At 40.7% G+C, this 23,880-nt stretch overlaps 2 protein-coding genes across 5 annotated transcripts in view; one reads left to right on the top strand and one right to left on the bottom strand.

Moving 5' to 3' along the window:
* Nucleotides 1–19,526, top strand: part of LOC117289004 (zonadhesin-like) — a 64,353-nt gene extending 44,827 nt beyond the window's left edge. For all 4 annotated transcript variants that reach the window (XM_033769897.1, XM_033769895.1, XM_033769894.1 and 1 more), the window contains 24 exons: nt 43–237; nt 963–1,160; nt 1,782–1,985; nt 2,608–2,796; nt 3,480–3,665; nt 4,169–4,360; nt 4,685–4,870; nt 5,585–5,773; nt 6,731–6,928; nt 7,289–7,477; nt 7,764–7,952; nt 8,726–8,917; nt 9,420–9,608; nt 9,983–10,180; nt 11,022–11,228; nt 11,503–11,682; nt 12,117–12,314; nt 13,052–13,240; nt 14,063–14,260; nt 14,647–14,829; nt 15,320–15,505; nt 16,649–16,837; nt 17,607–17,786; nt 17,943–19,526. In XM_033769897.1, coding sequence (XP_033625788.1) covers nt 43–237; nt 963–1,160; nt 1,782–1,985; nt 2,608–2,796; nt 3,480–3,665; nt 4,169–4,360; nt 4,685–4,870; nt 5,585–5,773; nt 6,731–6,928; nt 7,289–7,477; nt 7,764–7,952; nt 8,726–8,917; nt 9,420–9,608; nt 9,983–10,180; nt 11,022–11,228; nt 11,503–11,682; nt 12,117–12,314; nt 13,052–13,240; nt 14,063–14,260; nt 14,647–14,829; nt 15,320–15,505; nt 16,649–16,837; nt 17,607–17,786; nt 17,943–18,343 — 4,805 coding nt within the window. In that variant the 3' untranslated portion in view covers nt 18,344–19,526. The remainder of the gene's footprint in view (nt 1–42; nt 238–962; nt 1,161–1,781; nt 1,986–2,607; nt 2,797–3,479; nt 3,666–4,168; nt 4,361–4,684; nt 4,871–5,584; nt 5,774–6,730; nt 6,929–7,288; nt 7,478–7,763; nt 7,953–8,725; nt 8,918–9,419; nt 9,609–9,982; nt 10,181–11,021; nt 11,229–11,502; nt 11,683–12,116; nt 12,315–13,051; nt 13,241–14,062; nt 14,261–14,646; nt 14,830–15,319; nt 15,506–16,648; nt 16,838–17,606; nt 17,787–17,942) is intronic.
* Nucleotides 19,527–20,474: 948 nt separating this feature from the next.
* LOC117289514 (COX assembly mitochondrial protein 2 homolog) lies at nt 20,475–23,856 on the bottom strand. The gene is made up of 4 exons (XM_033770659.1): nt 23,774–23,856; nt 22,441–22,556; nt 21,632–21,703; nt 20,475–21,026 (listed from the first exon to the last, which is right to left on the bottom strand). Exons 2-4 carry the CDS (start codon nt 22,519–22,521, stop codon nt 20,949–20,951), a joined length of 231 nt encoding a protein of 76 aa, XP_033626550.1. The 5' UTR covers nt 22,522–22,556; nt 23,774–23,856; the 3' UTR covers nt 20,475–20,948.
* Nucleotides 23,857–23,880: the final 24 nt, after the last annotated feature.

Genomic DNA, 23,880 nt, shown 5'->3' with positions numbered 1-23,880 from the left:
TATTATTATTATTGGTATTATTATTATTATTTATCTCCACAGAGGATATGTCACCATGCGTGTTGGATGGCAACCGTGACCAACGTGCCCACCTAGAGACATGGCGTGTGGACGACTGCGAGACCTGCGAGTGCAACAACGGCAACATTGCCTGCAACACGCAGTCATGCCCTACTGTTAGCTGTGAAGAGCCAGTGGTACCTGCAAACCAATGCTGTGCTGTCTGCCCAGATCCTGGTAAGAATTTTTTTTGTTTTGTCAATTAAAAAAGTTTATTATAAACTTTTATGACTGTTTTTTTATTTTTTCCATTTCAAGCTTCTCTCACTATGGTAGGATATTTTGGCATTTAGAAAAAGGAGATTTGGAAGTTTATGCTGCTTTTTTTTTGGTTAAAGTTCTCTGACGTACATGTAGGTAGGATATTTGTCAATAGACCTTATGCACATGCATCATTTCAGTACGGCGCCCTCGCCTTGAGGTCAAAAGGAGGTTGTTCATTGGCCAATCTATGTGTGTTTTGATTGTTTCGTCACCGTTTGACCTCAAAGATGGTGGCTGGATGACGTCAATGCATAAGGTCTATTAAAAAATTTGGTTTTGAAATTTCACAACTGCTACTTTTTTCATTTTTTTTCAAGCTTCTCTCCTTATGGTTGTAAATTTGTCAGTTAAAAAAAATTATTTGAAAATTTTACAACTGCTACTTTAAAAAGAAATTTATTACAAGCTTCTCTCCCGATGGTAGGATAATTGTCAATTAAGAAAGTTGCTATTGAAATTTCATAGCTACTTTTGTGCTACGCATTATTTCTTAGTGTTTCTACTTTATAACTTTTGAACCAGGTCGTGACTTTCAAGCAACAAAAGTTAAAATACTAGCCTTGCATGCATACAATTCTGAGCGGGACAACCAAAATTACACAGAACTAAATATGAATTTTTTATTTGAATCCCAACAGAGACCAAGGCTGTGGAGGAGCCCAAGAACTGTACCGTCAAGGGAGAAATCTATCAGCACGGCGAACGCTGGGAGAAGGACGAGTGTAAATACTGCATGTGCAACGACGGTAGAGTGGATTGTGAATCGCCACCATGTGACGCCCTGGACTGCACCGACCCCATTAAGGTGGACGGAGAATGCTGCATGAGATGCCCTGGTAAACCTCCTTATTTTTTTTCCCCATTTTTTTTTTGCAATTTGCCTGACACACAAAGCCTGAAGGCCACTCTAAGGTGTGGGTCACAATCAACTTTTTTGTCCAGGGGCTGTTGCCACCTACTCCTGGGGCTGAAACAGGGTTACCCCCTTTATAGTCCATATACTCTTGCTCAATCATGTCAATTCTATTGTTTTACTCTTGTTACCAGAGTCTGGGTATGTGTGTTTCTTTTGTAATGATTTTCACATTCTGGCAACTTTATGTGGTGAGATTTGCTCCTTTAAAGACACTATACACCTTTGGTAATTGTCAAAGACCAGTCTTCTCACTTGGTGTATTTCAACATGGGCACATAATAACAAACCTGTGAAAATTGGAACTCAATTGGTCTTGCGAGATAGTAATGGAAGAAAAAAACACCCTTTCACACGAAGTTGTATGCTTTCAGATGCTTGATTTCGATACATCAAAATCAAACTCTGAGGTCTCAAAATCAAATTCAAATATTGTAGTGGAAAATTACATTACTTCAGAGGGATCCGTTTCTCACAATGTTTTATACTATCAACAGCCATTGCTCGTTACCAAGTAACAACCCTTTTGTTATTGATTTGACAGAGGACGCACAAGCTTGCGTGACACCAGTCGATGTGGAGCACCCACACGGCGAGAAGCACCCTCACGGCGAGAAATGGAACGAAGGAGACTGCAAGACATGCAGATGCAACAACGGACAGACAGATTGCAACGAGCTCAACTGCCCATCACCAGACTGCAGTAACCCTATCACCGTGCCGGGACAATGCTGCAAGCAGTGCCCAGGTAATTAAGCATGAAGATGATAATTAAGATAATATTACGGAAGACTTGTAAAGAGGCATTATCCGCCTATAAAAGGCACTCATGACACTTGCTCATGACACAAGAACAAATATGATATCACTGGTCAATATTTACTTCAAAGAGATGAGTTTTTAGAGCAGTTTTGAATGATGATGTTGTATCAGCAGTCCTGATGTGGTAAAAGGAGAACTATTCCACACGTTCCATGCAGTGACAAGGAATGAACGTGCTCCCTATGTGTTCTTGACCATGTTTTCTACGAGGAGACCTTGATTGTCAAAAAAATTTAAGCACAGATAATTCCCAATGTCCCTGAGGCAACTTGTGTTTTGGCTTTGAGCTGTGTCACTTGTTCAAATTTCTTTTACCGCTAAAGGGATTCACGAACCAATCATGTAAGAAATTTAACTAAACTTCTTCATTACGCGCCAAATATTTTCGCGTAATGCATACTTGTGCATCAAAAATGGTATTCTTCCTCGCGGAGTTATTTTCTCAGCACAGTTGTTTCCCCCAAGCTAGTGACTTTTTTATCTTTTACACCCGACATAGTTTCAAATCAAATTACAAACCACTTGTAACTGTCTTTTTTGCTCTGAAGGTGACAAGCCATTTGAGACCTGCGTAATGGATGGTGAAGAATTCCAGCATGGAGAATGGTACGACGACGGACCATGCAAGACCTGCCAGTGCAACAATGCCAAGATGGAGTGCAAGACAGAGAGCTGCCCCGTACTGAGCTGCTCAGATCCTGTAAAGGTCAAGGGTCAATGCTGCAAAGTCTGCGTTGGTACGTTTATGTTTATTTAGTTGTTTATTTATTTATTTATTCAGGCTTTGAAAACATCAACAACAAAAAAGCAACAAAAAATAGAAATGTATAAAAACATTAGGAAAACAAAATTAGAGACAAATCAAAAACAAAAAGCAAACAGAAGCCTAGGGATTGCCCAAAAGCGAACCAAATCACTATCCAAAAGAGCAGTCCCTTTAGGTACATCTAAATAAGACATAAAACAAGAAATCAAAAGGGGGAACTGTATTGCCAAATTGCCAAAGGATACAAGGTGCTGAAGAAAGAAGGAAAACAAGAAAGAAACAAAGACGCTGTCAACAAGCTAGAGACTAGGAGAAAAGGTGGGTCTTGAGAGCCTGTTTGAAGGCTGGGACACTGTTGGAGTTCCTGGTTCGGACAGGTAAACTATTTCATAACCGGGGAGCAGCAACAGAAAAGGCCCTGTCACCTGTCGCCATTTTGTCTAGATATTTCCCTAGAACTTTTAAAATTGTGCCAAGTGCTCTAACCACCACAAGGACTACTTTCATTTTTAACTGCCAAGTCTTGTTATTATTATAATTACTGAGTTTTGGGGTTTAACAAAGAATTGACTAGAGTGGGATTCGAACCAACGACCTATTATAATTACTATTAATTATTAATATTAATTACTCTTACCCACCTCTTCCTGCCAGATGACTTCAAATCGTGCACAGGAAAGGACGGTGCTAAGCATAAGCACACTGAGGACTGGAAGGAGGGTGACTGCACAACATGCGTCTGTATCGATGGAACCACCTCGTGTGAAGCCCTCAGCTGCCCCGCTCTCACCTGCTCATCACCGGTTAGAGATGAGGGCAAATGCTGCCCTCGTTGTCCAGGTAGGTTGAATGTCATGTAGACTGGTCCCTCGTCTTTACCCGCAAGGTTAAGTACAGGCACTGGTCTTACAGGCCCAATGATTTCATTGGTTAAACATGCAGTGATGAAAGCTTCCATTCAAAGGGTTACAGTGGTACATGTATGTACATAGATATTAGTCTGGTTCCCTGTCTACTATCTGCAATGATAAAGACAGGCACTGGTCATACATTTTTATTGGATAGTAGGGGCAAATGCTGCCCTCAATGTCCAGGTAGGTTGAATGTCGTGAAGCCTGACTATTTGGTCGCAATTTCATGGCTCTGCTAACCGTAATCAAAGAATAGGCGCTTACCAAAGCAGGGAATTCCCGGCTTTTGTCAAGTGTATATCACAAGTTAGAAAGGAACTTTTTTGTTTTGTTTGAAGTCGCGATGCATGATTCCATTTTTTCTTTTCTTCTGCGAGCCTTCTGACCACAAGGATAAATACATTATTTTTTCTTTCTGTTGACTTCCATTAGCTGATCCACAGCCCAAGACCTGTCAACTCAAGAGTGGCGTAGAGTACGTCTCAGGCCAGTCTTGGCCCAAGGGACCGTGCAGGACATGTACCTGTGAGTCTGGTAACAAGCTGTGCGAGACAGACACGTGCCCTGAACTGACATGTGAGGATCCAGAGGAGGTTGGAGACGAGTGCTGTATGAGATGCCCAGGTAAGATATGCTGCTTTTAAACCAGAAGTTAAGTGTTTTTTTATCTCCCCCCCCCCCCAGCACTAGCACTTTCCTGTTGCCGATGACCTATTTTGTGATTGAGCCACCATTAACTGCAACAGAGATATCCCAAGAACATCATACTTAAAATAAATATATCTCTTTCTAGTCGTCTGGGGTCGGAATCATGTTGAGATTTACCCAGATCTATTTGTAATGAAGTCAAAAGATTGATTAGTATTATGATACTTTTCGACAAATGTAATTAAGTGGAATAGTATGATGCTATTTATAATACTTCGAGATATATCTTTTCTTCTCCAGATGACATTCCCAAATGTCTCGTCGAGGAAGGCACAGAGTACAAGCACGGTGAGACCTGGCAGCCAGGAGATTGCACAACATGTGAATGCTTTGAGGGTACCGAGATCTGCGTAGACAAACTTTGCCCTGATCCAGCGTGCCAGAATCCCGTCAATGTGGATGGAGAATGCTGCCCTCAATGTCCAGGTGAGTAGTTTTTGTCAAGCTTTTTTTTAAGATCATCATGCGGCATGTGGTAGCCAAGCGTCAAGCGCAAAGGACTCAAGTTTTGGTGTTCTGATCAGCAGAAGTCTCACTTTACAAGTGTTGTATAATTATTTCACTTTATCACAATCATGCAAAAGAAAGATCATATTTTCCTTTGTGCCGGTAACTCCACAAGTTGGGCTACATCCTGTAGCCTTCGATCTCAAGGGTCTTTGACAGGATCCTTGGTGTTCCCAGAAGTATCGCCTTCTGTAACAGATCTACTCTCACAGTTGTCCCCCATCTAGATTTTTCCCAAATGCTTTGAAAGCCTTTCGGAATGATGCCAAGTGCGCCAACAACCACTTTCACCTGCCAAATCTTACAAAGTTCCCTGGCCAGGTCTTGGTACTTTTGAATCTCTTCCATCTCCTTGAAAGCTACCCTTGTATCTCCAGGCTCAGCTACGTCAATGAGATGACACATCTTCTATGTCTTATCGATGAATTAAACATCTGGACAGCTTTATTCTATAACATGATCAGTCTGAATGTTGAAGTCCCAGAGGATTTTGACCTGGTTGGTCTCTACAACTTTCTCAGGAACATGGTCATATTATTATTATTGTTATTATTATTATTGAGTGTACTTTAGAACGCTCTGGACTCTTCTCACAGTCATGACTTTACCTCTTTGAAACTATCCCCCATAAAGGTGTACCCTCTCCCAAGTCCTGCAAGCATGGCGACGACACCAAGGCCCACGGAGATACATGGCAAGTGTCACCCTGCAAGTCATGCAGCTGCACCAACGGTAGAGTAGACTGCGACGCAGAGGTCTGTCCAACACTCACATGCAACGACAAAGTCCGCATCGCAGGAGAATGCTGCAGGAAGTGCAAAGGTAACAATCAATACAGAATTTGTTTTTGGGCTGAAAGAATACGAGTAATAATAATATTGATTTATAATGGACACTTCTCCAGAAAACCAATCAAGGCGCCTACACGAAAAGAAAACATTGCACAATTGAAAATGAAGAATATGAAATACTTGCAGTTAAATTAAACCTAATGTAAGTCTATGTGAGTTAAGTGTGACGTTTTCCTTTAGTTCCCTCTTGAAGTTGTCAAGTGATGCTATTTTATGAAATGTGACCGGGAGCTTAATTCACAGGGCAGAAGAATACCCGACTCAAGCTCTGGTGTTTCTGTTCAGCAGAGTGTGGGTTCGAGTTCTGGTCGTGACGCTAACCTTGTGTCCTTAAGCAAGACACTTAATCATTAATGCTGGATCCTTCATCCTTCATATGGGGCATTAAGCTGTTGGTCCCATGTACTTGGTACTTGGTTGGTTTCTTCCTGATCCTCTTGGAATCTTGGCTAGGAGGTCATGTGTTGTGGACTTACATTGTATCAAAAAGAGAAGGGGTTCGCCCAGTGTTCCTCGGCCCAATTTCATAGTGCTACGTAACGTCTGATTGTATGCTTACTGTGCAATTTCCATTTCATACAAGTCTAACCGTAAGCACACGAAAAAGCATGCCAACCTTCCGGTGCTTACTGCACGAAATTGAACGGTGTCACAATGCAAATCAATGGTGAACATGCAAGGTGGCCCCCTAATTTTCTTACTAACCTGTGAAATACACTACACCTTAGCACATTTTTTCTGCTACAGTAAGCATTAAAATTTGCTTACCGTTTAGCAGCGCTATGAAATTGGGCTCTGGTCTGATTGGTTACATGTACATATTGCGCCACAGAACCTTGTAAATAATTTTTTTAGTTTGTGATTTATAAAAGCAAGATTTAAACAATTTTTTTTTTAAATACATCCATCCATCCCGCTATTCTCGCAGAAGACGCTAAAGACTGCGCCAGCACAACTCCCGAAGGTGACCCGTACAAGAGCGGTGAGTCCTGGACCAACCCAGACGATCCCTGCGAGACGTGCACATGCTCAGATGGCTCAGAGATTTGCACAACAAGTGCCTGCGCCGCCGCTGATTGCGAGGATCCCATCGCTGAGGAGACCGAATGCTGCCCTCGTTGCCCAGGTATGTACAGAAACTAAGAAAATCAAAATAAAAAACCAGAAGGGAGAATGGCTGGGAAAATTTGAAATGAATTTGGGTTGAACAAGGACAAATTTAATGAATCATGCCGGCGCTATACCAACTGAGCTATCTACAATTCCGGCCAAAAATGTTTGGGCCACCCATTCGCAACGTGACTATAAACATTCTTTTCCCTGTCTCCCCGCTCAATGTTGGTGGGAGTGGGTGTAGTGAGTATAGTGATTAACTTTGCTTTTTCCATAAGTCACAACCAAAATTGTTTAATAAGAATGAAATGGAGAAATGAAATCTCTCTAGTATCCGTTTGACCTCTGTTTGACCTCTGTTTGACCTCGGCAGATGACCCTGAACCCAAAGCCTGCCAGTACCAGGGTGCGGAGGTACCACACGGTGAGCTGTGGGTGGTCAACCCATGCAAGTCCTGCAAGTGTGAATTCGGCAAAGTCAACTGCTTCACTGAGTCCTGCTCGACGCTCACCTGCTCCAATAAGGTCAAAGTGCCAGGACAGTGCTGCAGAATTTGCGTCGGTAAGCTTTCATTTAAGGACACACTAAAAAATTTGTATGAAATGGTTTTTTTTTTTAGTTACCTCAACAAGTTAAAGTTTACTGTATACATTTGTTAATGACTATAAAAATCACGAGCAATAAAAACTTACTTGGTAAAAAGTTCAGCAGCTTTGAGTAGTTTGTAGAATTTTGAGAAACATAATTCACTATGACAATCTAGAGTTTTCCAAGAAGATTAAATATTTAAATCTCTATTGCCTCTTTTAAAGTTTTATTTTTTTATTATTTTTCAAACTCTCCTCAGATGAGCCAGATGAGGGCTGTACTACCGAGGACGGTCGCAAGATGCAGACTGGGGAGTCTTTCCGAAGGTCACCCTGCTCAAAATGTACCTGTTTCTTGGGCTCTCTGGAATGCGACATGACGCTCTGCCCCGAACTGGAATGCCAGGATCAGGTCAACGACCACGACGAATGCTGCCCCAGATGTACCGGTAAGTTTTTAAGGGACCATAAGGGACAAGCTCTAGGCCCAATATCATAGAGCTACTTAAGCAAAAAAATATTGCTTAAAAGTATGGTTACTGTCAGTTTGTCAAGTTTATATAACTTGTGGGTTCCGATTCCAGAATTGACACTTGTGTCCTTAAAGTCGCCCTCAGGTCGACCATGCAATGACATAAAAACAGTCGGCAACTGATATTTTTAGGATGATGCTGGGCCTAAGCCAAGACCATCTTGAAACACCCTTTATGCAGCACTGAAAAACTTGCTTGCAGATAAAGTTATTGTGGCATGCGTGCTTATGGAATACAGAAAAGTATAGAGCTTCTGTTTTTCCAGGCATGATATTCTTTAAGACTTTAGTCTGATATACGGTTTTGTTTTCCCGGTGAAGAAAAACCGGGAAAATTGTTTTTAAATAGCCTGAAAAGTCTATTAGATCCTATACCATTTGTACAAGTACATGTAGGTCAGCCCTTGTACTTGATATAATATTGAAAACCACGCAATTTCAAGGCAAATTCGTGTGGATAATTTTTTCTACTTTTTAAATCTTTCCAACCATATGCATTTTAACAAACGCTTTTTATAAACCAACTCGTCCGATCTAAGGCACGTGTTCCTTTAAGTACTGGGAGGCGGATTTGCTTGGTGATGCACGAGGGCGGGAAATAGTGGCGAGAAATGGGAGTCGGTGACGCGTGGTAAAACTGTATCCTGCTCTGGAATATGAGATAATCAACTGGTTGTGTTTGTTCCCCAGATGAACCCAAGGCAATGGCTTGCACATTCCAGGATAATACATACATCAGCGGAGAGTCCTGGCAGAAGGGACCATGTAAGACGTGCAGCTGCGAGGATGGCAAGATAAACTGCGACAATGAGGCTTGCGAGGAGGTAACCTGCTCGGACCCAATAAGGATCAAGGACGAGTGCTGCATGAAGTGCCCAGATGGTAAAATAACAACAACAACAATGACAACATGAACAACAACAACAGCAACAATTCAAAAATCATAGTTAGGTTTTCATTGTTCATGAACTGAATACAGCATGACATCAGTCCCAACTGTGATTTATATGAATTTTTCCTTTACAGTTATTTTATAAATTGTGCTAAGCAATGTCTTTTTGTGCTAAGCATACTTCAAATGTTCTTAAACAAAATGGCCATGGAAGGTTTGCTTGAACAATAAATACTTTTAAGTCAAACATGTTTTAGTATTGTGCTGTAACAAAAGAGGCCTTTCTGTATAGTTATAAATAACTATTTTGTTTATTCTGCGTGCATTTAATCATTTTTAATGACTGTTTTTGTAAACTGTACATTTTTTTACTTTTAGCCGCTGTATTGTGGTATTTTTAATAACCCATTAATAATAATAATAGTCATTTTAAAACTGCCTTATTTATGATTTATAGTAACATTTACTCTTTGATTGAATGACATCCAACAGAGATTGCCCAACCTTGCGTCGTGGAAGCGACGGGCGACACTTACGACCACGAGACAAGCTGGAAGAAGAGCGATTGCGTCACGTGCGCCTGCGACAACGCAGCGGTCACCTGCACCAAGGAGCTGTGCCCATCACAGGAATGCGAAGAGCCGGTCTTTGCGGATGGCGAATGCTGCAGCACATGCCCTGGTCAGTAATAATAATAAACCGTTCTTATAAAGCGCATATCACTGGGAGGTCCCAAAGCACTGTAGAGGTTAGCTTAGTAAAGGGATAGTCAACAATTGTGCAAAGTAAACAGATATGTTTTCACCCAGCTTTTGAATTGTTCTGATGTTGCCTGTTAATGTCTCAAATGCAATTCAAATATTTTAGTTAGAAATTACTTCCTTAAAATAAAACTACATTACTTTAGAAGGAGCCGTTTCTCACAATGTTTTATACTATCAACAGCTCTCCATTGCTCGTTATCAAGTAAGTTTTTATGCTGACAATTATTTTAAGTAATTACCAATAGTGTCCACTGCCTTTAAACTCTGATTCTACTTTGATTCTGTACCCAGGCGAGCTCAAAGCGAAGGCTTGTACCACTAAATACGGAGAGAAGATGCGCCACGGGCAGAGCTGGAGAAAGAGCCCCTGCAGGGTGTGTACCTGTGACAATGGAGATATACGATGCGACAAGGAGACGTGCCCCAAACTGGACTGCGAGAGACCACTGCGACGCGAGGCCGATGAATGCTGCCGCAAATGCCCACCAGGTCAGTTTCCAGGAAAAAAAGTTGAAACCAGTTGCAAACCAACAGGCCTGCCGTCGATTTCACCAAACTCTTCCTATCTTAGGATTAATCTTAGGACTTGGGACGGGTTCAGATCCGTATCCAAATACGTAGGACGCATTGAACCCATCCTAAGTTAGGACGGGTTACTCGTCCTAACGCGAGTTAGGATTAGTCCTAGCATTTTGTGAAATCGGCTGCGCTAATGCTAATGCTAAGCAAAATGCTAAGCAAAATGCTGTGAGGAACCAGTTACAAACCAATATATATTTGATAACAGTTCTGCATGGCTGGTACTTTGTTTGTTCTAAGCAAATATTGTTGATGCTAAGCAAAAAGCTGTGGGAACTAGTTACAATGTTACTTTACATTAACAGTTTGGCTGGTACTTTATGTGCTGTGGAATATTGTAATGTCTTGAGTTCTACAAGAGCTGTTGCTTCGATGCTTGCTTGGTTTATTGTGTCTCCACATGTCTTGCTTATAGTACACATACAATGTAAGATATATACTTATAAATGGGCTACTATTTCAAGGTACAGTCACTGTATGGGGTGGTGGTCTCCATATGCATTATTCATTAGTTGGATCATGATATTGGAATGTTGATGAGGTAAACACCTGTCTATAGATTTGGGTAGCTCTATCAGTGTTAGTATGTAGTGCAAAGATACTACAAATATTTTCACAGAACTCAGTATACAGTGATTAATACACATCGGTGTAAGGTTACAAAACCCATTATATTCAATATCCTCAATGTACAATAACATCTTCGCATACTTAAGCTCAATTCCTTTTTTCATTTGACCTTCACCTTTAGACCCAGAGTCTGCCTGCACTGCTGAGGATGGCACCGTCTACATGCCACGTGATACCTGGAGTCCAGAGCCATGCACTTCTTGTGAGTGCACCGAGTCCGGAGGTGTACAGTGCTCAATGAAGGAATGCCCCATGCTGGAGTGCGAAAGTCCGCTCACTGCTGTGGAAGTCGAGGGTGGGTGCTGTGAACTTTGCGGTGACCCAAGTGGTAAGAGTTTTTTTTATTGGGCAGTTTTGTGTTGTGGCTGTTTTGTAGAGATCATGATTACTTTTTGACATGGACTAAACAATTTTTTTGAGAGGGGGGTTACTTCACTTCACAACAAAATATTTCACAGAAAAAATTTAGTTTATTATAAGTTTATAATCAGTAAACTTTTATACTAAACTTACACAATAATGATTTGTTTTCTTGCCAATCCTGTATAAATCCTTCGCGGTCGGCGATTCATGTAGTGAATAATTAAATCTCTACTTGTTAGCGCCTATCCCTCTGATCCACTGTGCTGCAAACCGCAAAGATGGGGACACCTGGACACCACAGCCGTGCGTCTCTTGCACCTGCACCCAGGGAGAAATTATGTGTGAATCGGAGACTTGCCCATCCTTGGACTGTCAGGACGTCACCAAGAAAGCCGATGAATGCTGCGCCAAATGCAAAGGTAATTTTCCGCACAATTCATTCTGTGATTTATTATTTTTTTTATTACAAAACCACAAACCACAGTGGGGTGTACAAAGCAAAATGTTCAACAGATTGTAGGGGATTAAAAATAATCTGTGAGATTTGTGGAAGATTAAGATCGGAAATGTTCCACCAACAAAAGGGTCGCAAGCATTCTTCCTGGATAGTATCTTGGGGTAACATTTTTTTGAAAGGGTAGGTCTCATATTACAACTTTCAGCTTTGTCTAACTTAGATTTCAAACTTGTGTTTTAATGTTTTTTAATGGTTGACCAGTTAAATGTCCCAACCCTAGCTATGGGTTGTTATGTTTAGAAATTACATTGGGATAACAGGTGTAAGTTGCTAGACGAAAAGGATGTGCCTCTTTTTTTTATATTAATGGAGCATTCCCGTAATGGATCTTTTCAGCTGATGTGTTGAAGAAGTGCAAGGACAGCGAAGGCAAGAGCCGCAAGCAGGATGAGGTCTGGAGACCCAAGGACAATAACTGCGAGGAGTGCACATGCGACAGCGGCATGACAGAGTGTCGACCAATCGAATGCACCGCTGATATCACATGCAACAACCCACAAACCGAGGCTGGCAACTGCTGCCCCGTCTGTCCAGGTTAGTTTAAATAAATTTTGAATAACAATCACATTTAATTTTTTTTTTTTTTATCACAGGCACCCACTTCAAGGTGAGGGCTACACTTATAAACTGATTTGGGTCGATGGCCCAAATCAACTGTCACCAGCTGTCAATTTCACCAAATTCTCTTCCTAACTTAGAATTAATCTTAGAACTTACAAATGTAGGACAAGTTCAGTTCCATATCCGAAGACATTAGGCCGCATTTAACCCATCCTAAGTTAGGACGGTTTACTCGTTCTAACTCAGGATAAGAACTAATCCTAGCGTTTTGTGAATTCGGCTTCACAGTCCATAAGGATGAAGGCATTAGTATCATCCACTTTAGTAGCCTGGTTGGTAGTGCAGAATGCAATACCTTCTCAACCAGGGCCCAATTTCATAAAGCCTGTAAGCACAAAAATTTGCTTAGCATGAAATTTCTTCCTTGATATAAAACAAGATTACAAAACTTTAGTTTGTTGCATATTGCTTGTTGCTGGCATTCAGCTGTTGTTTGCTTATCCTGAAAATCATTCATGTGAAAGTTTGGTTTGAATTCCTGTTTTTATTAAGGAAGAAATTTCATGCTAAGCAAATTTTTGTGCTTACAGGCTTTATGATATTGGACCCTGGCTCCATGCCCATCTTGAAGTTGCTATACAAAAGAAGGGTATACAATTTATGTGAAACTACAAACCCAATTTATCTCACTTATTTTTATTTTGCACTAGGTGAAGAATTGACAGATTGTGTGCTCAGCACGGGAGAGAAGTTGAACCACGGTGAGACCATTAAGACGGACGATTGTAACACGTGTACGTGCAACAACGGGAACTCAGACTGCCAAGAGGAAACGTGTCCAGTACTGGACTGCGAGAGATTACAGAAGGTGGAAGGAGTGTGCTGCAAGACCTGCAAACGTAAGTAGTGCTAATGAAATGATCATGTATTGTTATGTTTTTCTCCAGAAGACGATCAGAGCATACTAATTGAACTGTCAAGATGAAACCAACGGTTCCTCTCAGAACCACTCCAACTCATTAAGAGATAGTCATCACATGGTGTTACCGCATGGGGCTACCTTGCATCTCCTGCTTTGTGGTTGTGGAGAACAACAGACGATGCGCCACATGATAGATGACTGCCCACTCTCTCACCTTGATGGTGGCATCAAAGCCCTTCACCTGGCTGAGGACCTAGCCGTAAACTGGCTTACGGATTTTTCAAACGAGATCTACATAGCATACGACATCATCATCACCACAAACCTTTCTATATCGTTATATTTGTTGTGTCAATGAAAAAAAAACATTGTGTCAAAAAATAGCATTGGTGTAACTAAACTAGCTTTTAGAGAGTGTACATTGTCGGCTCAGGACTGAAAGTCATTAGTGCAGTTTGTATGGATTTCATCAAATTGCCGCTGCATACATGTTAAAGATACCACTATGCTGATCCGACCACCCCAATAAACCATAATAACTTATTTTCTATCTTCTACCCAGGTAGTAGTTAAACAGCAAGACAGTTCTTTTAAAAACTGAGAAGTATCCTGAAGTCCAAATATCTACTCCGCGGTAGTAGAGAAGTCTCCCAAATTCCTGAAAATCTACTCGGCTGTAGTAGAATATAAAACAGACAAGTTCTCAAATCTACTCAGCAAGAAGACATACACATGGTGTCAATCAAACCAAATATACCATAATAACTTGTTTGCTGTTTGTCTTGTTGACTCCCTCCAGTCAAACCAGGCGAGGGTGACTGCCACTTCAACAGCACAACCTACAAGTCTGGAGATACTTTTGATGATCCAGCAGACTCATGCCTGCTGTGTCGTTGCACCATGTCAGAGATTGCATGCGGGGAGCCTGGAGTGTGCCCAGTACCGGAATGTGCATCACCATACCTCGAGGAAGGAGGTTGCTGTCCAGTGTGCCCAGGTAATTGTCCTTAAAGGGCAGTGGACACTATTGGTAATTGTCAAAGACTAGCCTTCGCAGTTGGTGTATCTCAACATATGCATCAAATAACAAACCTGTGAAAATTTGAGCTCAATCGGTCATCAAAGTTGCGAGATAATAATGGAAGAAAAAACACCCTTATCACCCAATTTCATAGAGCTGCTGTAGCAGACAATTTTGCTCCACCACAAACATTCAATTTATAATTCAATAAATAAAAAAACCATCATCCTTCTCAATGAGACAAACAGCTCAATAAATATTTAACAAATATTATTTTTTATGACAGTAGAGAGAGAGTTCAATTTGGAACATCAAAAACAAAACAAAGCCTTAAAACAAAAATGTTGTTTCTTAAACCACAGATGTTGCTATTTGCAACTATGAGAACAAGCTATACCAGACTGGTGAGACATGGAAACCTACAGACTGCGAGAGTTGTGAATGCGTCAACGGAGAGGTCATGTGCTTGGTCGAGGACTGTGCCCCTGTACAATGCGACTTGGATCTCGTCACCATCCCGGGCAAATGCTGTCCACAGTGCCCAAGTAAGTATTCCTTCTTATGTTGGAGTTATGTGGCACTACTTTTGGCCCCTGGCAAATGTAGCCCTTAGTGCCCAAGTAAGTATTCTTACCCATGTTGGATTGATTCCCCGCTTACGTGCAAGCGCCAAATTTTTGCACTAGCCTTGTAAGCGTAGAATGCCTAGTAATGAAGAGTACGCATGCGCAGAAGCCACAATTCGCTGCTAACCCGTGAAATACGCTTGCCGTAAGCACAGAATTCCCTGCTTCCGTAAGCGCCGATTCTGTGCTTACGGTAAGCAGAGCCATGAGATTGGGCCCTGTGAGCTTGGGTGTCCGGTGACCTAGACCGCTCGACCACTACATTGTTACCTTCTCCTTAGCTAGAGGAGAACCCACAATCTGATGTTTCAGGCGTCAGAACTTTAGACCTACGCAGTGAACCACTCGGTCACGACACACCAAAAATTTTAGGATACTAACTTTAATCGAGCGACTTGTTCCTTTGCAGCCAACTTCAGACAGTGTATGCAGAAGGATCGCATGTACAACCACGGAGAGAGATGGACCCAGCCGACTGACGTGTGCGTGGATTGCTTCTGTGATGACTCTGCTATCTGCTGCGAGCACGTCGAGTGTCCAGAACCGGAATGCCAGAACCCAGTCACGGCACCGGGAGAATGCTGCGCTAGGTGCAGTACGTATCAAACAATGAAATCATTCATATTATAGAGAGTTTTTGTTTTGGACGACGGATGGTTCTGTTACGGTATCAGTTGTTTTCAGCTGAACATTGTCGTTTTCAGCACAACGCAGACTCATCTCATGTACTGCCCTAGAGTTTGAGGGACCACTGTCGTCAAAGCTGAGGCATGCACAGATGACGCCAAATGTCATAGTGACCGTCGCAGCACCATCCATCGTCAAAAAAAACCAACACTAGTATCGTCTTCCTTTCAAATCAGGCAAATAAAATCAACCGTGTTCCCAGGGGTGATTGATCTCACCACGCAATTTTCCCAGCATGCCTCTCTTGCTCATAACCCCTGGAATTGGTTCATTAAAATTTGCCAGATTCTGTCACATTTTTATCAGGCATGTGGCCAATCCACTCTATACTCCCAAGTATGGCATTCCGCAAAAGAGGCATCGAGTCAAAGAGTAACTGGTCTCCTCTCATTATTCTTTGATCTTATAAGTCTAACTGTATGTAGTTTAGGGTGACATTGTAAGTATGACATTTAATCGCATTATAATACTTTTGACATGCACATTCTTAGCATCCTACAAACACCTCACAAGCATCCAAAAGTTTTTAAGAAGCGTGCGTGCAAAGTAGTCACTTTTGATAGCCAATCATTGTTGTTCATATTATCGAAATTGAAAACACCATACAGGCTGTTTAAAGGCACTGGATAAGTTTGGTAACTGTCAAAGACCAGTATTCTCACTTGGTGTACAGTATCTCAACATATGCATCAAATAACAAACCTGTGAACATTTTGACTTAATTGGTTGTTGAAGTTGCAAGAGAATACTAAAGAAATCAAAAACCTTGTTGCACAAATGTGTGTGCTTTCAGAAGAGTGAGAAATCACCTCTTTCTTAAAAACTACTTAAGCAGGAGCCGTTTCTCACAATGTTTTGTACCATCTACAACTTTCCATTGCTTGTTACCAAGTAAGTTTTCATGCTAACAATTGTTTTGAGTAATTATCAATAGTGTCCAGTGCCTTTAAAATAAGATGAAAGAATTGTTGTGATGCACAAAATATTTCCTGTGGAAAGCGCCCTCATGCTGTCAAAACCATGGTCAATTGACTAGCCCTTCTACCGGCAGATTTGGAGCTCAGGGAGTGTGTACTCGACTTTGGTTTAGGCACCTACCAACACGGTGACACCTGGGATAATGACTGCTCTACGTGCGAGTGTGTCGACGGAGAGGTAAAATGTGGCCCAGTTGCATGCCCGGCGCTGTTCTGCGAGAACCCCGTTACAGAGCCAGGACAATGCTGTCCGAAATGTGGAGGTACGTAAAAAAAAATCATCCAGGCCCAATTTCATAAAGCGGTTAAGCAGAAAATACTACTTGACAAGATTGTTTTGCTAAGCTATGATTGAGTGGTGCACAGTCACAACAATCTACACTAATTCTGGCTGGTAATCTGTTTCTGTTAAGCAATACTTTTCTGTGCTTAACAGTTTTTGTGCTTGCAGGCTTTAATAAAATTGTGCCCCAGTGGTTATCTATTTATTTCAGAAATGTTTATTACTATTATTTGATTACACACCCAACAGCAAAATTAGCGCCAATAACGGGGTGAACAGGAATAAGAAGAAATGTTAACTTTTTGTGCTTAAAGGCACTGAACACGTTTGGTAATTATCAACGACCAGTATTCTCACTTGATGTATCCCAACAGCATAAAATAACAAACCTGTGAAAATTTGGACTTAATTGATCATTGAAGTTGCAAGAAAATGATGAAAGAAAAGACACCCTTGTTGTACGTGTGCTTCCAGATAGGAATAAAGGGCTTCTGGCCAGAAATCTTTTATTATTTTAGTGAGAAATTACCTCTTTCTCAAAAACTGTGTTACTTCAGAGGGAGTCGTTTCTCACAATGTTTTATACTATCAAGAGCTCTCCGTTGCTCATTACCAAGAGGTTTTATCTAAATATATATTTTGAGACCAAACGTGAACAGTGCCTTTAAGCAGCTCTATGAGAGAACCTTTTGAAGACACTCGCCCCTTAAAAACATTTTGTAATAATATTTCTTTGAATGTATCAACAGCCGGCTGCTTCCATCGTAACACTGAGCACCAGAGTGGTGAGACGTGGGCGGATCCAATCCAGTCGTGCATCTCCTGCACGTGTTCAAACGGTTTTGTATCATGTGGACCAACAGACTGCTCTCTAGTAACGTGTCTTGATCCAATTACAGTCCCAGGAGACTGCTGTGGAACATGTCCAGGTAATGTATAGCCAGGAGCGGGATTTCAAGATTTTTTTTTTAGGTTTAATATCTGAGATCAGATCAAATAATTAAACGTGACGAAATTTAATTTTGATGTCTTTTTAAAAATTGTTCATTTGTTTCGGCTTTTTTTCTAATTACACTTTTATCCAGATGTAAGCTTCGGCAGAACTCGTCTAGAGCTGTACGGCGTCACCAACAACTACGGCCTGAAACTGGAAGTCGACATACAAAACATCGAGCGCAACATCCAGGGCACCGAAATCTGGAGAGTCAAACTCTGGAGCGCGACACGCTCAAACGGCGGGGGCGCTAAGACAGAAATCATCAAGCAGGCATTGAACAGCGATCAAGCCAGTCAGATGATCGGGGTCGGCGATGACAAACTGCGTTTCGAAGCGCTGGAGTACGTCCGTGATCTCGGCAATCTGCCCTGCCATTCCTACCCTTACGTCTGCGCCGAGTTCTACATGACGCGTGCCGGCTATGACTTGTACACCACCAGCACTCTTTTCGGCGATGAGATTTCTACCATTTGCCTGGAGGCGTGTTAGGAAAAACATCTGTTGATCATTCCTTTGATTTAATAAACAAATGCTTTTCATAACGTGTTCAAATAAAATGATTAGAGATTGCTTTTTTGGGGGGGGGGGTAATGATATTGAATCCCAAAGGAAATTTTCACCAGATATAAACTTCTTTTTTTTTAAGAGTAACTTTCAATAATTTTACAAATGTTTCACAATAATTTCCACAGATATTTTCACAAAAAGTTAACGAATGAAATGGACACATAGCTGATCTAACAATAGATTGAAATGTATGTACTCATTTATTTTGTACACATTATTTGACACTTTTAATATACAAAGAAAATATACCGAGCACACTGGTATTAAAGAGTCTGCTAGGATCAACATGTGAGGTCACTAAAACTTCTTTGCACTTTTAATACATATTTTGACAATCAATGAACATTTTATTCTTGAACATTCAGTGTAACGTGTGCCATTTTCCTACGATATGTAAAGTATTTACGTTTTAGAGAATCAGTACGTAGTCTATTTTCTTGTTTGTTGCTTTCAAATAATATGTACAGTGATCTTTGTTGTGTTTTCAGCCCCTCTGATTTAGAAAATTTTTATAAAGATAACATGAGTAGTGATCACAATGATCACAAAGGAAACGTCATTCAGTAAAAATGGATTCCTATATCAGATTAAGGCACAATCAGATCTTGTTCTGTAATTTCTTCAGTAATTCTCAAGAATTTTTTAAAATTTTTCTTCAAAAAGGGTAAAAAATGCCTAAAACTTGATGATCTGGACACCTTAAATACAGTTGATGGAAGTACATGTACATGTACACATTTGCCAAAACTATTTTTTGTTGTATCCCACCACTGCCACCGTATTTCCAGAGAAAGGAAACAACTTGGAAATTATCTAATGCTAAAACATATTTCTCATTCAGCAATCTGTTTTTACAGAAGTAATACTTTAGCCATAAGTACCCCTCTTGTTTAAAAACAAATTTTCAAATTTCTATCGTAAATATTTTCTCGTTTCTTTTTTAAATAAGCCATCAGGGGCGATGTTTTTTAAGGTTTTCATACTTTATTGAATTGCTGTTGTACTGTTCAGGAAAACTAAACATCCATTTTAACGAGTGTAAACATGTATTTTGTGAAATGTTATTGTAATAAACAGTTTCTGGGAACAGGAACAAAAAACACAAGTTTTTCATTCAGTCAGTTTCCCCCTCAATTTCCCCAAAACCTTCCTTTTAAAAGAGATTTACACATGGTTGAACCCACCATTTTCCTAGTATTATTTACTTCCTATTATCCACACCATGTAAAGCTCAAAACATTGCACAAGGCAGGGCTTCTTTTTTTTTACTGTACCGTAGGTGCGAGGTCAGTTATTTTGACCACAGGCCAGTAAACTCTCTATCCAATGGAACAATATACCTCGATGTGTTATGACTAATGAATCTGGTTATACAATTCAGTTGGGTATCCCCAAAAACTAATTATATTGCATATATCTACATTTATGTAGGATTGAGCAATCGAACAACCAAAGGTATACTTTGCCTTTAACATGTCCCTTCATCTTTGTAGAGGTGTTTTGTCAAATAAAAAACCATGGGAGAAACTGACTGGGTAAAATAGTATGGATGCCCTTGGTTCAAATCCTGCTCCTGGTAAATTTGTCTTTGTTTAATCCCAAATGTACCCAGTCAGTTTCCCTTGTGGTTTGTTTCTTGATATTTAAAATAAGAGTTGCATCCCCCATAGAGTGATCCCTTAAAGGCAGTGGACACTATTGGTAATTGTCAAAGACAAGCCTTCACAGTTGGTGCATCTCAACATATGCATAAAATAACTAACCTGTGAAAATTTGAGCTCAAACGGTCATCGAAGTTGCGAGATAATAATGAAAGAAAAAAACACCCTTGTCACACAAAGTTGTGTGCGTTTAGATGGTTGATTTCGAGACCTCAATTTCTAAATCTGAGGTCTCGTGGAAAATTACTTCTTTCTCGAAAACTATGGCATTTCAGAGGGAGCCGTTTCTCACAATGTTTTATACCATCAACCTCTCCCCCATTACTCGCCACAAAGAAAGGTTTTATGCTAATAACCATTTTGAGTAATTACCAATAGTGTCCACTGCCTTTAACTGCCACTTCCCAGGTTGTATCATAGACTGGATGTGATCCATGGCTACACGGCAGTTACAAAATGAAAGAAAGGCTTCCGACTGGAATCCCAGCACAAAGGTATTGACAATATAGGAAGATCTAGATAGCTCTGTTGGTAGAGCACCGTCATGTTAATCCGGAGGTCTAAGGTTCAAATCCCACTCGAGTCAACTTGTCTTTGTTCATGATGATGGTGAGCGACTGAATGTACACTCCACAACCATTTCAGCTGACTCTGATATCCAAGATTCATCACACCTGGACACTGAACCTCCTCAAATAAAACCCTACTTGTCCCAGCAAATGGGCTTCTCGCCACAACTACCCTTCTTGCGACAACTGTGGAACGGCAAAGCTGGTCACTGCTTTCGTAGAGTCTCCCGTTTAAAGGTTCTTGTTTAGATGAGTTAGTTGACATCGTCATCTTGGTTCTTGCATTGAATGTTTTGATCACGACTGCTCGAGGAGACCCATTCTTTGTCGTCTCTCTGTTGTCTTCAATTTGTTGGCAGCCAGTTTTTCAAGATACTGAGGGAGAAGAAAAGACACTGAGATTATTTTCTGAATTCTAAGAAACAAATAGTAAACTCGATATTCATCTCTTTTTAGAAGATGTCATTTTTTGTCAAGATTTTTCCCGACTTCAGGATGTTTTTTTACATAAGACGTTGCTTAATGTTACCTTCAAGTTCTTGTGAAAGGTTTTAACATTTAAAAAAAAAAAAAAAAAAATGAGAGATCGCTTCTATCACAAGGCCCCGGCCAGGTCCACTACAAGGTGAGGGCTGCACATAACTGTTTTTGGCTCCAAATCCCAAATCCGAATCAACTGCCACCAGGGACACATTGCCACCTACTCCTGAGGCTGAAACAGGATTATCTCTCTTCACAGTCCCTAATGATAGGTAAGATCCACTAGGAGCCTGGCTGGAAGAGCAGAAAGCTCTACATTTTACGAAACTAGTATGGTTAAGTTCCTTGCACACACTCAACATTTGATATTTTTTTTTAAACCAACTATATGAATAGGCCTGTCTGGCTGTTTACTGCCCGCCCCCCCCCTCCCCCTTGACACTAAAATCACTGGCCTCGGGACTCTCATCCCAGAAATGTTGAGCTCTGGCTACTTGTACCTCTTTTTTCAAGCACCTGTGAAGTTCTGTGTCTTGCTGGTTGCACTTCCCCATAAATTTTGAGACTGGATTCTGTGTAAACAAAACACAAATAGTTAAATATCATCAGAGAGCCTTGAAAGACAAAAGACCGAACCAACTCAAATGTTACTTTTATACTGACAGATTCTTCTACCCTGCACATTGCTTAACAATTTTGTGTTGTTTTCCTATACTATTTTAATTATCTGAATTTCGATTTTTTTTTCGTTTGACCCACCCACTATTTTGAGAAAAAATTGTAAACATTTTGATAGGCCTAGTCTTAGGATCGCGCGCAAGATTTCCATCGCGCGACCGACTATGAACCGACCTTAATTCTGAACGGTCCCTTAGACAAACTCGTACTCCAAAACCCTTGCAAACCCAAGTATCTTATTTCTCGGAAATGCTAAAGGCGGTAGAATGTCTTTTAATGTGGCAATCAAAGTGACATTATAGGGCCTATTAATTAGACCTGTAAGGTGACACACACCTCATGGGCTAACAATAGAACTGCCAAGAAGTTGCAACGGATCCAGTAGTGAGCTAGGCCATCCTGTCAAACCTTGTGAAGAGTCTTTGAAATTAAGCTGGGTACACTGTTGATCATATTTTCACACTTTTGTTTCTCTCAAATTGTGAACTATAACTTTCCTCGTATTTCAATTTCCAATGTGACGCGGAACGAACAAAGAACTGGTCTGAAACACCTTTTACAAAGATTCTGCCTTTTGATTGGTTTGGTGCGTGCCATCGTAGAGAAAGGTTTATTTGTCAGTCTTTCTTACATCTTTATGACACTGTAGTAGAAGTCGTATCGTCAGGTTACACTCTTCAGTGTGTAGGTGTGGTGACAGATCGGGATGCATCTTTCTTGATGTTGATTCGATCAAAACTGGAAACGCTGAAATAAACAATAATATAACAGCAGGTGTAACACGACCAAAATTATTTAATTTATCAGCATTGCTAGCTGAGAGAGGGTTTGCACTAATGTTCAGCCAGACATTACAATCATAAGGTTTATCGCGAATGGCAAATTATCAAGAGAGGGCGCTGCTGAACCCACACAGAGATATTTTTGAATCGCGATAAACCTTATTGTCAAACTCTGATTTTACTCGTATCCATTAAAGGGATGCTGCAGTGAATTAAAATAAAACAGTTAATTTTGCTGTCATTTATTTCTGATATATGTATTGGACATCAATAAACTGTGTTTTGTTTTTTCCCCGACATATCTCACTTGCTTAATAAGCGAATAAGTCATGCCCCCCCTTTTGTGGATTGTTACCTCCCCCCCCCCCCCCCCCACCATCGACGTCACGTCGGGAATTCAAACATATCGTCGGCAAAAAGAGTCTGGTCCCTAACTACACGCGCCTAGGTACCAGGCCACACAGTGCATACGTCTCTATATGCACACAGCCAGGGGGCCCGACGGCTCAGGTTCCCGACATGACGTCACGTTTATGCTCCCTTTTAAGCGGCGGGTTGGGTTCCCCTAATCTCTTGAAAACCATTTTTTAAATACTTGCGCATTTAATAAAAAATATTTCAGGTTTAAAAAGTCTAAAAACACTGCAGCCACCCTTTAATTTTATAACCCTTGATAGCAAGTCTCTTGAGTCCCTTGACAAAACAACAATTTTGTTTACAAATTACAGTAATTGACATTACAACCCTTTGCTTTAATTATTTTTAAATATCAATATTTAATCTTTTGCTAGGCCCTACCCGTACTATTTTTTTACTAATATCCAAAATCTGAATCTACCTACTGTACTTAGACCCAGTAACTGGGGTGCAGCTGTATTCCTTTTTCGAAATTTTGACATTTTCTGTCTTACTACTATTTCGAAAAAGGAATACAGCGCCCCAGTACTGGGTCTACTATTACAGTACATTACAGTTTACCTTTGCGTGCACTGTCACTAAACATTCTAAACTGTGTGTGTGTTTTGCTTTCCTGGTAAAAAATAAGAGAAAAAGTGGTGGCGGAATACGATTTTTGTTTTCCTTTGATCCGTTCGGATGCTGCTCTACATGATGAGAAAGCAGGTGTTAAAAAGAGAGGGCATGCTACGGAAAATATGCATATTAATACAGAAAACAACTTACATTCCAGACAGTTTCCTTTTCCCTTTTTTAGCAGACAACTTTTTTGTTATGCAACTTGATTCTTCTGTGTTAACTGGCTGGTGGTAAGGTGAAGTGACCAAGAGAGG

This window comes from Asterias rubens, chromosome 4, assembly GCF_902459465.1.
Source record: "Asterias rubens chromosome 4, eAstRub1.3, whole genome shotgun sequence".
NCBI lineage: Eukaryota > Metazoa > Echinodermata > Asteroidea > Forcipulatida > Asteriidae > Asterias > Asterias rubens.
This window is presented reverse-complemented; position numbering and strand designations above follow the sequence as displayed.